General features: G+C 43.1%; 1 protein-coding gene across 1 annotated transcript in view; it reads left to right on the forward strand.

Moving 5' to 3' along the window:
* Nucleotides 1–21,475, forward strand: part of atad3 (ATPase family AAA domain containing 3) — a 55,383-nt gene that overhangs the window by 29,682 nt on the left and 4,226 nt on the right. Inside the window, exons 13-15 of the mRNA XM_078425185.1 lie at nt 1,691–1,761; nt 10,250–10,417; nt 12,874–12,982. Coding sequence (XP_078281311.1) covers nt 1,691–1,761; nt 10,250–10,417; nt 12,874–12,982 — 348 coding nt within the window. The remainder of the gene's footprint in view (nt 1–1,690; nt 1,762–10,249; nt 10,418–12,873; nt 12,983–21,475) is intronic.

The following is a 21,475-nucleotide window of genomic DNA, read 5'->3' on the forward strand; positions in this document are numbered from 1 at the left end:
CCGAGCCGCACCCCGCGCCGTGAGGAAGAGAAAAGTCCCCCCCCACACCCACCCACCCACACCACCACCCCCTCCCACACATACACAACCAAAAAAATATATATAAAAACCATCCCAACACCGACACACAACAAAAAAAGGGGGAAAAAAAGACGGACAGACTGCTAGTCAGCCGCTGCCGTTAGGCGCCGCCACTGAGTTTTCAAAGTGACTAGTCATTTTATCCTTTTATGGACTAGTAATTTCTTGACACCAGAAGCTGGGCTAACTGGTTTACAATTCACCTTGACTTTCTAAACAGTGGAACGATGAGTGATTTTCTTGTCTAAAGACACTGTTCCTGAGCTGAGAACAATTTAGAATATTATGATTAAAATGGTTGTTCTCAGCCATTCCATTTAATACTGATAATAAACACCATCAGGTTCTGGTAATTTATCACTCTCAAGGCAGTTGTCCAATATATAATTTTCCTCTATAAATGCTGATATAAAGTAATCATTTCACAGTGCCATCTATTTATTTTTGTTGACAAAATTGGTCATCTGTTTACAAAGGCCCTACATTCCTCTTGACCATCTTTCTCAACAGTTAAGAATTTGTGTTGACTGTATTTTGATTTTATTTTTGTGTACTCCCAGATTGAAGTTTGATCTATCCACTTCACTATCTCCTGCTGTGCTTTTATTCTGTCTCGTAGTTGTAGGAATCTATATTATCTATGTTGGACTTTGTCAGTGCTTTTTCTGTTAACTTAATGTCTACACGTTTTTAATTATCCATCTAGTTTTAACGTGGCTAATGATTTTACCCGTTAGTGTTTGTAGATTAGTTCTGTAAAATGCTTTGTTGAATGCCTGCCATTGATCTATAGTGTGTATCCTTTTTTTAACTTTATTGTGAATGAGTTTTTTTCTCCCCATTGTCGGTTGAGAGACTTTGTTGCCCTTTTACATGTCACCCTTTTTCAAACATTACCCTGTGGGCTCTTGCATTTAAGTTGTTGTTGATAAAGTCATAAAGCATGGAAACAGGCCCAACTCGTCCATGACAATCAAGATGCTCCATCTAAACTAGTCCAATTTGCTTACATTTAACCCTTATCCCTCTAACCCTTTCCAGTTCATGTAGCTGTCCAAATGGCACTTTAAATGTTGTTGCTGCTGCCGTTGCCTCAACTACTTCCTCTGGCAGCCCCATTCCATATACTGCTGCCCTCTGTGACAAAGTTGCCCCTCGGGTTCCTATTAAATCTTTGCCCTCGCCTTAGACCTATGTCTAGTTTTTGATTCCCCTACACCGGGAAAAAGAGTCTGTGCATTCACCTTATCTATTGCCCTCATGATTTTATACACCTCCTATAAGATCACCCCACAACCTTCTGCGCTCCAATTAATAAAGTCTCAGCCTGCCCAACCTTTCCCTAAATCATTAAGAAGGGTCCTGACATGAAACGTTGCCTATCAAATGTGTTCTTCAAAGATCCTGCATGACACGCTGAATTACTCCAGCACTTTGTGTCTTATCTTAAAGCATTGAGTCCTGGCAACATCCCCATAATTCTTCTCTGCACTCTTTAATGACATCTTTCCTCCAGCATTGATAAATACTTGTGTGTCATTAATACATTTCTTCTGAAACTTGGGAAGGTGCTTCTTGTTCATCTCCCTTTTACCTTGTATTTTTCTAGGAAAAAATCAGTGAAGATCTGAGAGCAACATTAAATGCATTCCTCTACCGAACCGGGGAGCAAAGTAACAAGTAGGTATTGGTCTTGATATCCAAAGTGGCTGAGAGCATAACCACCATCTGAAAGAAAGAAAAATTACACCTTGTCTGAAAATTGGAGGCACCAGGAACTACAAATGCTAGAATCTTGAGCAAAAAACTAAATGCTGGAGGAACTCAGTGGATCAGGTACCATCTGTGAAGAGAATGAACAAACAATATTTTGGGTTGGGACCCTTCAAACTGAAAACATTGTCTGACCCACTGAGCTCCTCCAGCACTTTATTTTTTTGCACCTTATCAGAAAGCCCCTATTTAACCCCTTTTTATTTTCTTCTCTATGTTATTGAGCAGTAAGTTGTAGGGTGCAGTCTTCAGTGTTGAGGACTATATTTTCAGACTTGTACAAGGGTTATATTCCGTAAATCCTTGCGTGTCCCATTTTATACAAGTCGGAATCATGTTAAAACAGTGCTGCTGGCCTGCGCCAGTGCTGCTGGCCTGCGCCAGTGCTGCTGCTCTGCCCCAGTGCTGCTGGCCTGCCCCAGTGCTGCGGGTCTGCGCCAGTGCGCCCTTCTCAACCAGCTGCTGCACTGTTTTGTTCTGGGTTTTTGTTGTATCAAAAATAATTTATTCAAGTACGATACAAAATAATACTTACAAAACAAAACCGTGGTAACACGCCCATCACCACAGTACAAAATCACCAAATTATCTAAGACACTAAATTTTCAGATAACTATAATACAATCATTATTGAGGATACATTCCACCTCCCCCCACCCCCCTGTCCAGGGGCCCAGCAGTCCTGGAAATCCCCCAGGGTGCCACTGGACAGCGCGTGGTCCCTCTCTAGTACCCCCCGGGCACGGACGTAACCCTGGAAAAGGGGCAGGCAACCGGCTAGGGCAGAGCCCTCTTCCACCTGGCACTGTGACTTGTGGATGGCCGGCTTGGCCAGGCCCAGGAGTAACCCAATCCGGATATCTTCAGCCCTACCCTCTCCCCTACGCACAGGGTGTCCAAAGCTGAGGATGGTGGGTGTGAGGTACAGCCAGAAGGCGAGGAGCAGCCCCTTTAGGTATTGGAACAGGAGCTGCAACTTCACACACTCCATGTACACGTGGAACACAGACTCTTCCAGCCCACAAACGTGGCAGGCGCCTGACGAGTCAGTGAACTGCGAGAGGTACAGGTTACACAGGACTCCTCGGTGCAGGGCCCTTCATCTTATGTCCCGATGTAGAGGGGCAGAAACCCTGCAGGGCCCTCTTACGACCAAAACCAAGACTGAGTGCCCCTCTGTGTCCGGACATGGAGCAGCTGCACCTTGGCTGTTGTTGCGGCTCACGTTGTCGTCCCTGGCCGACGGCTCTTTCTTCAGGCCATCAACAGGACACGGTTGATCACCGTGAGGCTCGCTCTCTTCACACCAGCTGCCGCTTCTACCCGTCGCCCATTGCTTTGTCCACTCCCCCCTTCACTGCCGCTGCCTTCTCCCCCGCGGTCCCCGACATCTTTCACAAAGTGGAAGGAGGAGGAGGTGGTGAGGGGGAGCGGACTAAGCGACGGCCGACGGGGAGATGCGGTGGCCGGTGGGAGGGGAGGGCGTCACATGGTGACCGACGCGTTCTGTTAGTGGCGGCGGTCTGACATGGGCGCTGTCGGCCCGGGGCTACAACGTGAGCCGCAACAACAGTCGTGTCAAAGGACGGTGCAGCAGATGGTGAAGAAGGTCGCGGCTGCACCTTGTGGAAGATGTCGGCGACTAGACCGGGAGTTGCTCCTCACCTCCTCCCTCACTGTCGCTCGCCGTCCCAGTGTCGGGAAGAACACCGATTAAAAATAGAAGAACAGCGAGCCCGGGCGACACTTTGATATCTATGAAGCTGACTCCCGTTGCAATAGCACAGATCAGTCAGGAAACGGGGCCACCGATTGTGAATGGTTTCTGCAAGTGCGAGTTTACGTAACTCCTATTATGCAAGTCCATGAGGGCCTGTATTTCTGTTTAAGCTCATGAGATTATTTGAAGAAAAAAAATCACAGCAGTGGTTTCATGAAGTTGTGCTTTGTATATGTCTCGTGTATTTTTTTTCCATCAAACAGACTGAAGCAACAACATTACAAAGACATTTGGGATTTCATAGGATATGTAACAGTGGTAAAAGGAAAAAATAAAAGTATCTGCAATGCACCACAGAAGCGATACTTTCAAGTCCTAATAAATTATTGGCTTTTAGAAAGCACATGTTTTTATACTTCCCCCAAAACGTTTATTGACGGTTGAGGGCGATGAGATGAGATAAGTGATTTAAATAAAAGAACGTCATTGGTTTGATCTGATTATTATTTATATCAGCAAATACTTTTTTAAAAATTCCTTCAAAGCTTTGATTTGCTTGTTTGATGTGGATGCAGTTCTCCTTTCAGGCACCCAAGTGGCCCTTTGATCATGGGCACCTAATGCAAAATGCTGAACTTAGTTTATAAAGGAAGCATTAGTTTGTGGCGTAATTGTCTTTTCTTTTTAAGTGCCATTCCTAAACACAACACGGATCAATAAAACCCTTGCGTTAATCCTGCATCAAAACAATTAGAACAGTGTCTTGCTGGTTTTCATTTTAGGCAATGAAGTAAACTATTTTTAGTGTCTGGGAGGGTTTAATATGTACACACCTGTCAAGACAACATTTTGCTGTCTACGACAATGGATTGTCACAATTGTAGCTTGCCCTCCTTGCCATTTAGTGCAGTCTTTGTACTTTGATTCTTTAGAAATCTAATTGTAGCATCCTAATACTGTCATTCACTGTAAATATAATTGCAGTATAGGGATGAATAAGTCAGCTTCTTGTCAATGTGGTTTTACAATTATTGTATAACGTCTTGAATGCTAATGTGCTTGCGGTTAGAAGCCTTATCAGCTCTTTCCAGCTGACCTCTGTCATGCCTCCAGCTTATTGATTGGCGCACAAGCTTGATTTTTAAAATAGCTGAAGGGTAAATAGCTGTCTAAAGTAAGAAGACGTTACAGTTCAACTCCAAGCAACAGAACCAGTCGGTAGTTTCAGCTGGAGAGGTATTTTCTGTTCTTGGTTAATGCTTGCAGGTCTAGTTTTAAAATCCATCTTGTTTTATTGTTCCAAATCTGACGCAATCTCACGGTTATATACAAGGTGAGCTGTGATAGGATTTTGAGGTAATCAGATAAAGCAATAGGAGTAGAGAATGCTGGAGTAACTCAGTGGATCAGGCAGCATCTTGGAAGAAAAGGAATAGGTGACGCTTTGGGTCGAGACCCTTCTTCTGAACGTCACCTATTCCTTTTCTCCAGAGATGCTGCCTGACTCGTTGAGTTGTTCTGGCTTCTTGTGTCTCTTTGGTGTAAACCAGCATCTGCAGTTCCTTCCTACACAAAGCAATAGGAATGCTTTGCTTTGGGTTGGCTCAAAGGCAGCTTCAAAGCATATTTCAGTGTCCTCCTAACCCCCAGCATCACCTAGCTGTGCATGTTTACATATGATCCAATGTGATCTATTTGAGGTTTGCTTTCATGCTCTGCAAATCTTTAAGTGGTGGTGATACTGATTTGTCTCTCATCTGTTACTGAGCCCAGTGGTAGGATTATGGTGCATCACCCTCTCCCTCTGTGTCCCCACAGTTCTTAAGCTTTCTCCGAAGAATCAATTTATTAATTCTGATGGTGCAAATTGACCTCTGTGGCATTCATGTACAGATGTAAATGATATCCCTCTAATGTAATGCAGATTACAGCAGTGACAGTCTCTACTGATATCTGAACACCAATGAGCTGTGCCCTGCTGAGCCGGCTTTCAGTTTGGAAGAGAAAATAACTTTGCCTCAGTCGTTTAAGCAAAGCAGTGATAGAAAGAGGAAAGTTACTCTGTAATGAAGGGAAACATTGAAGACCCTGACAGGCATTTGTTTATTAATCTCATAATTAACCCGTCATTTTAATTATAAATGGAGAAGGAAGGCCAATTGCCAATGTTTTGCCATCAGAACTGCTACAGTTGTTCTCGGAGCAATGATTTAGACAACCAAGCGATAAAAATTGCCTGGTGTGCTGAAAGATTGTTGTGTGCATGAGATTAAGGGGAAAAAAATGTAATCGTAAAACAGAACATAATTGTTTTTAATAAAATATACAACATTCTGATGCCCCTTGCTGATGAATAGAATGCACACGCAGAGTTTAGTTTTGCACGGCCAGGGTGCTGTTTCAATGATCTTTGGGGGTTTAAAATTAAATTAAAATTACTCGAGATTAGGCCAATGTATCTTTTCAGCTCCCCAAGACTTGGGTAGTAGATAACTTTCAGAATCTTCTTCATTGCCCCCTCTTGTCTAAGATGCATCTTAAATTCACGGGCTTTAGTGCTCCTACTTCACTTTCTATTTATTACTATCATTCACTGTAGCACAATAGCATGTTCAATATATTTTTTTTAATAACTCCTGTACAGCACCTCTAGGCAGTTAAAGATGCTTAGAGAATACGTTGACTTTTTTTATTAGTATTCAGTGCAATAATAGTCATTAGTTGAATATCATCTGATACCAGGGATTTCTGTTATCAGTTAATACTGCAACAGTATATAGGGTGAAGGAATAAAGTAACCTGTCTACTTCATCCAGTAATAACCACCAACCTCTATTTCCATTAAGACTGCTGCAAATTCCTGGTCGATATTTGTAGAGTTGTCAGTGTAGTCGTTCTTTATCATTTTCAATCAAGTCCACTGGTGGATGTGTACGTGTATAGTTGTCCTCCATAGAGTGTGTTTATGAAACACCTCACTGAGTGAAGAATAACTCAAGGCTTATTTCTGCAACTTACCTACAAAACCTTTCAATAGATGATGAATACATTCCTTCATTAATCTGGGCAAACACATGAGGTACAGAAAATTCAGCGTGGCTCAGAAGTACAAGAGAGCACCAGGAAGTCATGTTAAGGTTTTTATTGGTCTTCAGTCTTCAAAGTAGTTCAAAATAGGGAAAGGATATTCATAATATTCTGGAAGGATTCTAGACCTGCACTTTATAATGCAAAGGGGGTGAATAAATAATATAAGAGTTATTGTATCGGAGACTTTAAAAAATGTTAACTTTTTGGGAAGCAAACTGGTGGATATAGATGGAGGGATATGGATTGTGTGCAGTTAGATAAGAGTTGGTCTTGGCAAGGTGTTCGGTACAAACATTGTGGGCCGAAGGGCCTGTTCCTACTCTACTGTTCCATGTTCTATGACGCAGCAACATGCAGCCTGAGGTCTGGTGGCACTCAGGCCTGAGCTGAGGGTTGGGAAGTCAACAAGGTCACCTCTGTCTAGGTGTGAGCGTGGGGACTCAGTGTGTAGGCAATGGAACAGCACAAACTAGCTTATGGGGTTGTCAAGCCTGAAACAATGGCTTGATTTTAATCAAAATGCAAAGTGTTGGAGAAACTCAACGATTTGGGCAGCGTCTGAGGAGGGACTGCACAGACAACATTTCGGATTGGGGCCCATCTTCAGTCTAATTCATTACTTTTAATGTTCTGGTATTTCATCCACCTTAAAACTTAATGGACTGTATAATTAAGACTTAATACTTCAGTTCACTTTTTATTCGCCCATGTCTTTATTTGAAATAAATTGCATTTCTTTGTCACAAATGCTTTTTAACTGATTGGTGCCTGGACTGAAACACATTAAAATTTGAAATGTTGATGTGGTGTAAGACCAATTCACCAAGGCCTGATGCTGGGTGATTCACAGTCAAGCTCCGATGAGGGACAGTCCAAAAGAGAAGTCACCCCTTGCTCCAGGCTATCTTTGGTGCAACAAATAAGAGGGCAAATTTACATGAGAAAAGAATTGAGGACCACTGGTAACTTATATGTTCCTCCTCCTGCTCAGAACTATTCCATTATTGGCCAAATAAAAAAATGATGTAAAACCCTTGAGCTACAGCTCGAGATGCTAATAGTGTGTGTTTGCAGAGTCCAGAACCCGTTGAATCATAAATACATGCAGATGTGTTGGTGCCAGTCCAGCTGGGATTGCTAAAGAAGCTTGAATGTTTGTGTAAAATATCATAGTATGTAACGTGATGTATTTCACCAAAGTATTTTGAACAGTATTCTGTCTGCACTTAACTCTAAAGTTTAATTAATTGATTTACATTGAGGTACATCTTTAAAGCAATGGACTTTATTGCTTAAGTTCTCTCTTGCAAAGTGACATTCCTTTGCAAGCTGCATCTGTTCTGCCAATCGATACCTGGTCAGTGGGGAGTAATGACTTCCTTTGGAGATTTTCTCCTTGACTGAGATCAGACGTATTAAGTACTTGTGAAGCGGTTTCCCTCCCTAGTGAGTCAGCACCTTTACCTATTGTGGTGCTCTGCTGCACAGACGAGGTTCCCGGGTAACGTATAATGTGAACAGAGGGCAACGGTTGGAGGTGATGCATTTGAGCAATTTATGTCACATCTCCCCGCACGCCAAGAAAAGTGTAGAGTACAGAAACGCTACAGATGTGTTATAATTGGGGTTGTAATGTAGCATAACATTTATCCAACTCGATTTCCATTCCTAAAGCAAAACACTGTAAATGTGAGAATTTGAAATAAAGATTCTAGCATCTACAGTTTCTTACCAAAACAAGGACATGTTAGAAATGCATACTGAGAGATGGGGTGTCTTCTGTTCTATCTAAGAAGGGTCCCCACCCGAAATGTACCCTGTCCATTCCTTCCCTATTGCTGCCTGGCCCGCTGAGTTACTCCAGCCTTTTCTGTTTAACAAGGAGTCCGCTATCATCGTACATTTTGACATTCTTTATAAGATGCTCTCAATTTGTGTCAACCATTTATTTTTCTTTCCTCAAGCTAACCACTTCCTCCTATTGTCGAGGCTTCACTTCGACGTCACTTTCTGTGTGAGTTATTGACGGATGGTCAGTGCTTGTGGAATCCACACCTGAGCAGTCAACAGTTCCCACAGGAAGGAAGAAAATTCAATTTAAAAGATGCTGTGCTAAGCTATTATGCCCATGAATGTTTTAAATGTAAATTTTGCAATAGGATGCCTTTGTTATTAACCATAAAGAGTTCCTGTGCGTTTATATTCTTGTAATTTTCCTTCACTGAATATTATTCTTCATCTTGCCTATCAACTGCAATTATTAATAGCCACTTAACCGGAAAGATGGTTGTTTTATAATATCTTAAAATAAAATGGCCCACTTGTCAGGGATCCGCACTATTATTTTATCCATTAGTGCCAGTCTTTGGAGAAAATATTTCCATTAAACCAGCAGCTTTAATGTTGCCACATAATATCTCATCAGATTTCTGCCATGGTCAGTGACAGACTCGTATGCTACTAGCTGTTTTATATCCCAAAGTACATTCTCTAAACAAAAGCACACATTTGGTTGCATTAATCTATAATTGTGCGGTTGACTATTTTCCGTCGATGATGGTAGTGTATGAATTTCACACAATCTCCATTTCCCGTACTGATCTTCCAGTGACATTATGTGTAAAAGAAATGCTTGCTGGGAACCTGATAATGACACTTAAATTAAATTCCCCTGGACCAACAACAAACATGTGAGATCCAAAGTAATCATCTCGGCTTGGATAGAGTGGATGTGGAGAGGATGTTTCCACTTGTGGGAGAGTCTAGGACTAGAGGTCATAGCCTCAGAATTAGAGGGCGTTCTTTTAGGAAAGAGATGAAGAGAAATTTCTTTTGTCAGAGGGTGGTGAATCTGTGGAATTCTTTGCCACAGAAGGCTGTGGAGGTCAAGTCAGTGGATATTTTTATGGCAGAGATAGAATGATTCTCGATTAGTACAGGTGTCAGGGGTTATGGGGAGAAGGCAGGAGAATGGGGTTGCGAGGGAGAGATAGATCAGCCATGATTGAATGGCGGAGTAGACTTGATGGGCCAAATGGCCTCATTGTACTATCACTTATCTCGTCAATTTTTGGTTTTCGGGCCCTGTTATATTCCCTCCAGTACATCATCTATGTTTCTTCAGAAAGAAAGTTAAGGGCTGACCCAAGCAGTTTCATTCTGTGCGCCTTCCCAATCCTAGTGTCTGGCTGCTTTGTGGTGTCTTTTAACGTGGTATGGAGACGGGTTAGTTAACGGATGAATGTGAAACCTGGCCTGGGTTAATCGTTTCAGTTTTTTTAAAGTGTGAAAGTCACAATGAAATACTCTGAAGTGAAAAACATTGCAATCAATTGCTCCAGTTTCCTCCCACACCACAAAGATGTGCAGCTTTGCAGGTTAATTGGCCTTTGAAAGTGCCCCCAGTGTAGATAAGAAAGTGGGATAACATAGAACTAGGGTGAATGGGTGGGCCGATGGGCCTGTTTCCATTGCTGTATCTCTAAACTAAACTAATCCACAGTGATGTACTAACCTGCCATTATAGATTTGTTGGAATGACGTCTTAGAACTTCCATTGATAGATGTCTCATCTGCTTCTAACAGGTTTATGTTGGTGTTGGCAAGCAATCAACCAGAACAGTTTGACTGGGCAATCAATGACCGCATTGATGAGATTGTTAACTTTGGTCTACCTGGGCTCGAGGAGAGGGAGCGGCTGGTGAGGTTGTACTTTGACAAATATGTGCTGAAACCTGCCACAGAAGGAAAACAGTAAGTCTTCTAACTTGCTCAGTGAATTGTGTTTGGGGGAATACAATGCAGACTTGCAATGATCCTTTTCTGCTTTTTCAACATGTTTTCTAATTTCTCTCTCCTTTCCCCACCTCATTTTGACATGCCTTCCCTTCAACTAATTTTAAACATTGAATTCTCATATTTTATGTAACAGTCACTATTTTCCCCTTGCTTTCCTGTGTCGCCGTCCCAGCCCGTCCTCTTTCACCCCTATATCCCTCCTTTTGGCTTTACATTTGACTCCTCTTTCGCTCCTTATCTGAAACCTTTACGTCACCTTTTTGTCTCATTTTCATCTCTAGCCTTTCTCCACGCATCTGCCAATCATGCCCTCTCACCTTTATCCGCTTAACAATTGCCAGCCCTTGTCCCACCCCACCTCTTTTCCTCCACTTCTACAATCAGTCTGAAAGGTCCCAATCTGCAATGTTGCCTGTCCATTCCCTCCACAGATGCTGCCTGAGCAGAGTTCCTCCAGCACTTTGTATTCTCCTTTACCTAGCCGCGTGTTGACAAAGCCACCTGCTGAGAGATTATATATAACATCTTTGTGTGTTAATTGAACTTCTGTTGTAGTTACAGGAAGTTGGAGGAACCCATCATTTACTATAATGCTCTCGTCTTGCCTGCCTTAAATATGAGCAATCACTTGTAATCTGTGCAATAGATATAACTTATGACCATTTCCTTTTAATAAAGCCTCTTCATTTAGTTGCTTAATGGCCCTCTTCCTTATTTTATCCTCCTGAATTGTTCACTGATAGAGAAAGAAGATAAAATGATCTGATTTGGACATTGAACGGCGAAGGCATGCGTCAGGGTGAAACTTGTAACTCATTTTGCACTTGTTTGTTCATTCATTTCCACTTAAAACTAAAGTGTTGTTGCCAAAGGTCTCTCAGCGCCAGTGACCAGGGTTCAATCCTGACCCTCTGTTGCTCCCTGCGTGGAGTCCCTCTGTTGCTCCCTGCGTGGAGTTTACACTTTTTCCCTGAGACTGCGTGCATTTCGGCTACTCCAGTTTCCTCCCACATCCCAAAGACGTGCGGGTTTGTAAGTTAAATGGCCGATGTAAATTGCCCCTAGTGTGTAGGGAGTGGGTGGGAAAAGTGGGGTGACATAGAACAAGTGTGAATGGGTGATCGGTGGACTTGGTGGGCCGAAGGGCCTGTCTCCATGCTGTGTCCTCAAACCAAACAAAAGTGGCAGTGAGTATCCTTTTAACTTAAAGCCAGTGATTAAATTTTCACTAAAAACTGAATTTGTTCCTAGGTTAACCAACATTAGCAACCTTTGTTTACAATGCCTTTTTAAGAAAGCAAAAAATATCTCATGGTACCTCAGTGGGAAAATGCCAAACAGAAAAAAGAGAATTTGGACAGTTGATCAAAGGATACATAGATACATACACAATAGGTGCAGGAGTAGGCCATTCAGCCCTTTGAGCCAGTGCCACCATTTAATGTGATCATGGCTGATCATCAGTACCCCGTTCCTGCCTTCTCTCCATATTCCTTGATTCCGCTAGCCCTAAGAGCTCTATCTAACTCTCTTTTGAATGCATCCAGTGAGTCGGCCTCCACTGCCGAGAATTCCACAAATTCACAACTCTCGGGTGAAAAGGTTACTTATTAGTAAACTGTGGCCTCTGGTTCTGGACTCCCACAACATCGGGAGCATATTTCCTGCATATAGCGTGTCCAATCCCTTAAAGTTCACAAGTTATAGGAGTAGAATTAGGCCATTTGGCCCATCGATTCTACTCCGCCATTCAATCATGGCTGATTTCTGCCTCCTGATCCTTTTCCGGCCTTCACCTATTCTAATCACAAATTTGTCTATCTCTGCCTTAAAAACATCCATTGACGGCCTCCACAGCCCTCTGTGGCAATGAATTCCACAGATTAACTACCCTCTGACTAAATGAGTTCCTCCTCGCCTCCTTTCTTAAAGAACACCCTTTACTTCAGCGGCTATGACCTCTGGTCCTAGACTTTCCCAACAGTGGTGTTCAAAGTTAAGCAACAAAAATGCCCATGTTTTTTAGTTTCATTTTTTTTTTTAGAAATACAGCGCAGAAACGGCCTCTTCGAGTCTGTGTCAACCAGCAATCACCCCATACACTCGCACTAACCTACACACACTAGGGACAGTTTTACAATTTTATCGAAGCCAATTAACCTACAAACCTGTACGTCTTTGGAGTGTGGGAGGAAGCCGGAGATCATGGAGAAAACCCATGCGGTCACGGAGAGAACGTACAAACTCCATACAGACGGCCCCCATGTAGTCAGGATCGAACCTAGGTCTCCAGCGCTGCAAGGCAGCAATTCTATCGCTGTACCACCGTGCTGCCAACTTCATGTTGAACATGAAGTAACCGGCTGCTTGTAATGCACAGCTGCCAGTGACCATCTAACTCTGCTTCACAGGCGCCTGAAAGTGGCACAGTTTGACTACGGCAAGAAATGCTCCGAGATTGCTTTGGTGACTCAGGGGATGTCAGGCAGAGAGATCTCCAAGCTCGGAGTGGCCTGGCAGGTATGGCTTTTATTTAATATTTATTTAATCGTTTGAATGCTCAGTATATGCATTTAAAAGCTCTTCACTATTTTCCCTGAATATTCATTGCCATTGTCCAATCGAGATGAGTAAAGAAAGTTCATGTGCGCGTTCACCTTTGTTCCCCACTCTGTAGTTAAAGATTTTAACACCAGGAACCGCAGATGTTGATTTACAAAAAAAAGACACAATGCTGGAGTAACTCAGAGGACATGGACAAGTGGCGTTTCAGGTCTGGGGCCTTCAACTCTTCAGTGGAAGGGTCCTAATGCAAAATATCACTTGTCCATGTTCTCCAGAGATGCTGCCTGACCTGCTGAGGTAGTCCAGCACCTTGTGTCTGTAGTTTAAGATCCAGTGCCCAGTGTACACTTGGTGCTCATTCTCCCAAGTTAATGGTGATTAAAACAATTGGACATTTCCAGTACAGGTGCTCCTCAACTTACGATGCTTCGACCTACGATATCTTGACTTTGCGATGGTGCAAACGGCAGCGAGCCGCAGCTCGCTTCCGGCCACGTGATCAGGTGTATTAAATGCATTTCCACTTATGATATTTTCGGTTCCAATGGGTTTCTCGGGACGTAACCTCATCGTAAATTGAGGAGCACCTGTATTGTGACTCTTGGTTCCTATTCTCTGCCATGTGTGTCTTTTCATGGAAATGGTTTTGGCTCCACCTTATTGTAGTTAAATCTGCAATCTGGTGCAGGTACACCTGGTTACGATTCCTCCCTGCAGCCGCCCTGCTGTCTGCACTTGCTTTAACAAAGTGGAGTATCTGACTGGATTCTTGCACACACACCGCCTCGGATTAACTCTTCCCCGCATGCGCTGTGTCTTTAACACTTTTTATGCACGTTTACTGCTGACATAGGCTAATGGAAAATTAATAACTTGGATCTATAAAGAACAGGGCATTGGCATAAATGTCAACTTGAAACAAAGGGCCACCAGCCGTGACAGAAGATCACCGAGCACATTGAGAGAGGTGGCCCGTGTCAAAACTGCAACCTGTTTCCCAAGTAATCCAACATTATTGGCCCCTCCGATAAACATGAATGAAGGCATTTGCAGTCTCTGCAGATCTTGCCAACATCTCGGTGAATGAAGCCAGCTGAACTCTGAGCTCACCCCCAGGCTGTAATTATTAGTGTTTTATTTCATTATGCAGCAAAGTCAGTGGAATAATGAAGAGATGCGCCCTCTTTAAGGAAGTCGGGATAAGTGCCCAGGTCTATCTTTTTTGTTAGACCTTTCATTGTCATTTAATAAACGGAGCAGATAAATGATTCGCCAGATCATAGATTACTGGATGGAAAAAAAGGCTGCATTTGCAATGGGTTGCCACCAATTTTGCTCTTTCATGTGTGACTCGGTCAGTTTTGGTAAACACCAGAAATTGGTCATGTTGGCGGCTTAAATGAGCAGATGGTGTCTGGTCAGCACTGGGATTATTTGTTCACGGTGAAGGATTTTTTAAATGTAAAAGGCAAACGAGCACATTGTCCCCTGTATTTGCATCTAATTGAAAAGAACTTGCACGACAGTTTACTTTTTGTTTGATGATACATCACGGGAACGGGCCCTTCAGCCCACCAGTCAGCGCCGACCAGCGATCCCCACACACCAACACTACCCTACGCACACAAGGGACAATTTACAATTTTACCAAACCAATTAACCTACAAACCTGCACGTCTTTGGAGTGAGGGGGGAAACCGGAGCTCCTGGAGAAAACCCACATGGTCACGGGGAGAACCTACAACTTCCGTACAGACAAGAACCCATAATCAGGGCTGAACCAGGGTCTTCTCCGCTGTAAGGCAGCAAATCTACCACTGCGCCACCGTGCCGTCCATGCACAGCATCATTCACCACTTCTAAGTTTCACAGAATGTCCCAAGCTAAAAGTGGCTTCACTGTTGTAATCACTTGCATTGCAGGCTACGCCTGAGAGATAAATGACTGCATGATCTGTTATTTGGCAGAGAATACTCAAACCTCTTCACATATTGCATTGGAGTCTTCAGCAGTTGCCTCAGTAGGAATGCAAGAATTTGATTGAACGCTTGATGAGCCATCCAAAAGAGTGGCATTCTTTTGGCGCTGCACATGAAGCTGCTGTCACTGAAGTGACCGGGCATTCGGCATGGAAACATCCATTCATTTATTAGAGACACAAGGAACTGCAGATGCTAGGCTCTTGAGCAAAACACAAAGTGCTCGAACTACGTAGCGGGTCAGGCAACATCTGTGGGGGAAAGTTCAGGCAACATCTGTGGGGGAATGTTCAGGCAACATTTCAGGTTGGGACCCTTCTTCAGACACTGGGACAAGGTGGTGGTTCAGGCAAAAGTCTTTAGAAGGGTACTGACCCGAAATGTCGCCTGTTCCTTCCCTCCACAGATGCTGCCTGACCAGCTGAATTCCTCCAGCACTTTGTGTTTTATTTGTCCATTGGCCTGGCTAATGGTGCTTTTTGCATTATGATCCACTGATGTAAATGGCAATTTTCTGCCATCATGTTGGAACAAATAGAATCTCTTCAGCTTCAAGAGCGTGAAATGAGGCAATCCTCAGCTGTAGATAGGATAGTCTAATATCTGAGCTGAACATGTCTCATAGCATTTCAGTCTTAAACAGTTAAGAGGCCAAGAATAGTTCATCTAATGAAATATTCTTTGGGCTAAGATATGCTCATTAGCTTTTTGGTTCAATTTAGTTAATTTTGGCTCTATGATTCCAAAGTGTTTAAACCAATTTAATTTGGTTCAGTACATGTGGACAAGTTAGCGTTGGTAATTAATTATTGAAGTGATCGATACTGGTAATTTTAATTATCCCAAAATAGATTGGAGGAAAAGCATTGCTCATGTGGAGTTTTATAAAATTGCATTCAGGGCTTTTCTTCCTAGATTTTTGTTTCAATTCGAGTGAAAGGATGCATTTGGTTGATTATATTTGTGGGAAAGGAATGGAGAGGGAATGATGTGACAGATGCAAAGAGCATCTGTAAATTCTCTTGTGCAACATAGGATAATCATGGTCATTACTTGCAGCTTCACAATGACCGTGACAAGGTTACCAATCTGTGGGTCAATATTCCTTGGTTATACATAACATACACAATATTTCCGCAGTGCCGTGTATCGGCTTTCTAACAATCTGCAGAGCCAACCACTTGCGTAAAAACCTGTGACCGTCACTTGGTGTTTGCATTGGATCTTATTTTAGAGTTATTAGTTCCAATTCCCATTGGCATGTTTTGGCTCTTTCCACAAATTACCAGTCCATGCAGATTATGCACAGAACTATGAATTTGTTATTTTGTAAGCTGAAGTACGCAAGCGTTGGCGCTGAACACGGTTGTATCTGGACCCAATGAATCGTGTCCTGACATCAATACCAGAATCACTGCTGATTACCATTACTGCAGCTCCTTAATGTCCTGTAATTAACTCAATGCTGAAGAATCTTGTGGTGAGCATCTGCCTTCTCACTGCTAGCACTGGGAAACAATTGAATGAACAACGCAAAGACAGCAGTTTTGATAATGGATGTTGGGAGTCCTTCATTCAGGGTTGTTGTCCTGGTTACTTTCTCCAGATTTGACCCAGGTTTGTACGTTAATTGGCTTTGGTAAAATTTGTAAAATTGTCCCTGGTGTGTGTAGGATAGTGTCCGTGTTCAGGAATCACTTCGGTGTAGACTCGGTGGGCCGAAGGTCCTGTTTCCGTGCTGGATCTCTAAACTAAATGTTAGGTTTATTATGTATGAAAATACCTGCAGATGCTGGTACAAATCGACGGTATTTATTTCACAAAATGCTAGAGTAACTCAGCAGGTCAGGCAGCATCTCAGGAGAGAAGGAATGGGTGACGTTTCGGGTCTGAAGAAGGGTCTCGACCCGAAACGTCACCCATTTCTTCTCTCCTGAGTTACTCCAACATTTTGTGAAGTAAATACCTTCGTTAGGTTTATTATTGTCATTTGATGTGAGGTGCAGTGAAAAATTATTGTTTGCCTGCTGTCCAATGTTAACAGATGATACTATGCATGAATACAATCAAGTCAAAATCATTCTGTACGTGAATACAATCAACCACAGACAAGTACAAAGGGTAGACCAAAGAGGAAGATGTCAGAATGCAGAACGTAGTTTCTCAGCATTGTAGCGTTACAGTTCTTGAGAAAAAAAGTCCAATGTACACACTGGGGTAGGTTGGAGAATCTGAGCTGTACCTTAGCTTATGAAAGAACAATTCAATGTCTGATAAGAGGGGAAGAAGCTGTTTCCGAGACTAGCGGTATGTGTTTTCAAGCTTCTGTTTGCGGTGCATGGCTAAAATATAATTCCCTATACATGCTTTATATTTTCTTAAAATACTGGAAATGAATGTGTGCAGATGTGTGAGCCAGTACTCTAAGGGTTGGTTCAATGAGTATTTAGTGGTAGTGTTTAAATACCAGTGTTGCACATTCAAATATTTCATCAAAATTGTTTCTCAGTGAAATGGCTCCACTCAGTTTTAAATGCACATATTGATGCGCTGTTTGGAGTTGTAATTAAAGCAATAAATCTTGTGGTATTCAGGCAGAGCTGTTGACTTGATAGATTAACTGGATTTTTTTATTGAACTGATCTCCTATTTAGCTTTGATTCCAGTGTAAACTGAAGCATGTGCATCTCCCAGATCTGTCAATGGTTGCCCAGTGAGGTACTGCTCCTTCCTCTGTTCAAAGTTTCATACTGTATTGCTATCTCCATGGACTTCATCTGGAGTCTGTCTCAAACACCCAAGCTTGAGATTGGAATGATCAAACTGCGTTCCTGCATCTCATGGTGCCATGTGCACTTCTACTAGCTTTGGGTGATGTGACCAAGGTAAAGCTAGTACCCTCCCATTAATTGCTTGCTCCGCTGGTTCATGTAACAAGGAAAAGCACAGCCAGAGTGGGTCCCTTACAGACTGAGACAGGAGGAATTATATTATATTAAAGAAATGGCAAAGAAATTAAACGTATAATTTATCTATCTTCTGGAGATATGATTCTGAAAGTGTTCTGGATATAGAGAGCTATTGATCAAGATTAGACACAAAATGCTGGAGTAACTCAGCGGGACAGGCAGCATCTCTGTAGAGATGGAATGGGTAACGTTTTGGGTCGAGACCCTTCTTCAGACTGATGTCAGGGGAGTGGGCAGGACAGAGATAGAATGTAGTCGGAGACAGTAAGACTGGTGGGAGAACTGGGAAGGGGGAGGGGATAGAGAGGGAAAGCAAGGGCTATTTGAAGTTAGAGAGGTCAATGTTCATACCGCTGGGGTGTAAACTACCCAAGCGAAATATGAGGTGCTGTTCCTCCAATTTGCGCTAGGCCTCACTCTGACAATGGAGGAGGCCCAGGACAGAAAGGTCAGATTGGGAATGGGAGGGGGAGTTGAAGTGCTGAGCAACCTGGAGATCAGGTAAGTTAAGACGGGCTGAGTGGAGGTGTTCAGCGAAACGATCGCTGAGCCTGCGCTTGGTCTCGCTGATGTTGAGAAGTAGAAAAGACATTGATCAAGAGTTTGTTTCAGTTGAGGTTCGAGATATTACATGGAAACGGGACCCTTCAGCCCACCAAATGCACACTGACCATCGAACACCCGTTCACATTGGTTCTATGTTATCCCACTTTCTCATCCACTCCCTACACACTAGGAGCAATTTACAGAGGCCAATTAACCCACAAACCCACATGTCTTTGCCATGTGGGAGCACCCAGAGGAAACTCGGGGAGAACGTGCAAAATCCACACAGACAGCACCCAAGGTCACGATCAAACCTGGGTCTCTGGCACTGCAAGGCTCCACTAGCTGCGCCACTGTGCTGCTCCCAATGAGTGTGTGAGGAGCTCAAAGATGAGACTTCATCTACGGAACTGATGTGTTACAATGCTGAGAACTATATTCTGCACTCTGTTTCTTCCCCTTTGCACTAGCTATTGCACTTGTTTGACTTATCGTATTTAAGTACAGTATATCTAATCTGTTTGGATAGCATGCAAAACAAAGTTTGTCACTGTACCAATAATAAACGTAAACCTCCAGTTTTATAAAAGTTGGGATCACAGGCTGAATGTGCAGGACCTGATAGTGTGCATCATGGGGTTTGAAGGGAGTCTTAGAGTAATTAATACAGCGTGGAAACAGGCCCTTCTGCCCAACTTGCCCACGCCGACCAACATATCCCTTCTACGCTTGTCCCACCTGCCTGTATTTGTCCCATTGTCCCTAAACCTGTCCTGACCATGTACCAAATGGGGCCTCTGAAAAAAGTGGATATACCTACTGACAGGTATTTTTGAAGATAACATGGATTCTAAAAATGTGTCCACAGAATGGAAGGTAGCAAATGTAACCCCCTAATTAACAAAATGAAGAGGAGTAAAAAGTTGGGATCTATAGACCAGAGTCTACCATTAATATTCATCAGAAGTTAAACATCTGCAACCATTACCGTGGAGAGTGAATTAACTTAGTTTAGTCGGCCAAATGGAGACACTAGGAACTGCAGATGCTGGAATCTTCAGCAAAGCACAAAGTGCTGGAGGAACTCCGCGAGTCAGGCTACATTTGTGGAGGGAATGGACAGGCAGCATTTTGGGTCAGGATCCTTTTTCAGTCGTGCCCTGAAAAAACTCCTGTCTGTTCCCTCTGCAGATGCTGCCTGCCCCTCCCGAGGTCCTCCAGCACTTTGTGCTTTGATTAATATTACAGGAATGGAAGTAATTACAGGACACTTAGAAAATGATAATGGGCAGAGACAAAATAAATATCTGACAGTGAAATCGGATATCTGACAAACCATTTTTGAGGCTGTAACCAGCAGATTGGGATAATGTACAAAGTTCTTGATGGTGTAGATGTGGGTAAGATGTTATAGAACATGCATATAGGATAGGAGCAAGAGTAGACCATTTGGCCTGTTGAGCATGTACAAGATCATCTGGCACCATGCCTCTCTCCAGCACTATCCCCACGTCTCACCACTTCTGCTCTGCAGAAATCTGTCAATCTCTGTAACGAGCCTACCCCATAACCAGTAACTGTGAATTCATCTTTCATTATCTTGTCAACAATGCACCATGGCACAATGTAAACTCAGCAGAGATTAGATTCAGAATTGCATCCCAATTCCTTGTTACTCTTCAATGGTTGCTAGAAGGTAAGATGCAGGTAAAGAAAACTTTTCCTGGCTGGGGAATCTCAAGGTAAATTGCAGTCATTCAGAGCAAAGGTGAGAAGAAATTACCCCGAGGATACTGATCTTTAGCCTTCTATTCCCAAGTGGGCTGAGGAGGCTATATCATCAAATATATTCAACGCTGAAATCTGTAAATGTTTAGCTCTTAAGAGAATATAGAGCTAGTGAACGAAAGTAGCGCTGAGGCAAAGGATCAGCCGTGAACTTATTAGTAGAGCAGCAGAGAAGTTCTTCCTCTTGTGTAAGAATACCAGGTATTACACTTTTAGAACTAACCTCTCATGTTAATCATGGCTTGGGAGAGGAGGGGGGAAATTGAATGAACAGCGGATTAAATATTTGTGAAGATCAATCCAGCCGTTTTGGACTGTGGGATCCATCCTTTCAGAATACTGATTGGGACAATGTCTACCAACTTCATAAGTTCTAGGAGCAGAATTAGACTATTCAGTCCATCAAGCCCACACCGCCATTCGATCATGGCTGATCTATCTTTCCCTCACAGCCCCATTCTCCTGCCTTCTCCCCATAACCCCTGACACCCTGCAGACTACTACTGCATTCTTATTTGGGATCTGGGTACCAACATGACTGATACTTATCCTCAGATGTTTTGAAATGTGATGGTGGCTTTTGAATCATTGTATTCTTAGTGGTGGTGTTGGTTAAGAGTCCCAGAACTAAGTCCCAGATTTGGAGCATTGCATGCAGTCCTGGACGCCCCTTACAGGAAGGACGCGGGTGCTGTACACTACAAATGGCTCGATTGTAATCATGTGTTGTCTTTCCGCTGTCCGGTTAGCACGCAACAAAAACGTTTTGCTGTACCTCGGTACACGTGATAATAAATAAACGAAAGCTTTGGAATGGGTGCAGAGGAGATTTATCAGAACGATGCCTGGATTGTATTAGCTAATGGAAGGGTTGGACAGACTTGGATTGTCCTCTCTGGAGTGCTGGAGATTGCGGGGAGACCTGATAGAAGTGTATAAAATTATGGGAGGCATAGATGGGGGAGACAGTTAGAAGCTTTATCCCAGGATGGGGGGAAAAAAACACCACCTCTAGGAATACAATGTTTCAAAAGCCACCATCACCTTTCAAGACATCTGAGGATAAGTATCAGTCGCATTGGTACCCAGATCCCAAATAACTACAGGGCATCGCTTTAGGGCGAGAGAAACTACAGGGCATAGCTTTAGGGCGAGAGAAGTAAAGG

The sequence above is a fragment of the Rhinoraja longicauda genome, chromosome 30, assembly GCF_053455715.1.
Source record: "Rhinoraja longicauda isolate Sanriku21f chromosome 30, sRhiLon1.1, whole genome shotgun sequence".
NCBI classification, from domain to species: Eukaryota; Metazoa; Chordata; class Chondrichthyes; order Rajiformes; family Arhynchobatidae; genus Rhinoraja; species Rhinoraja longicauda.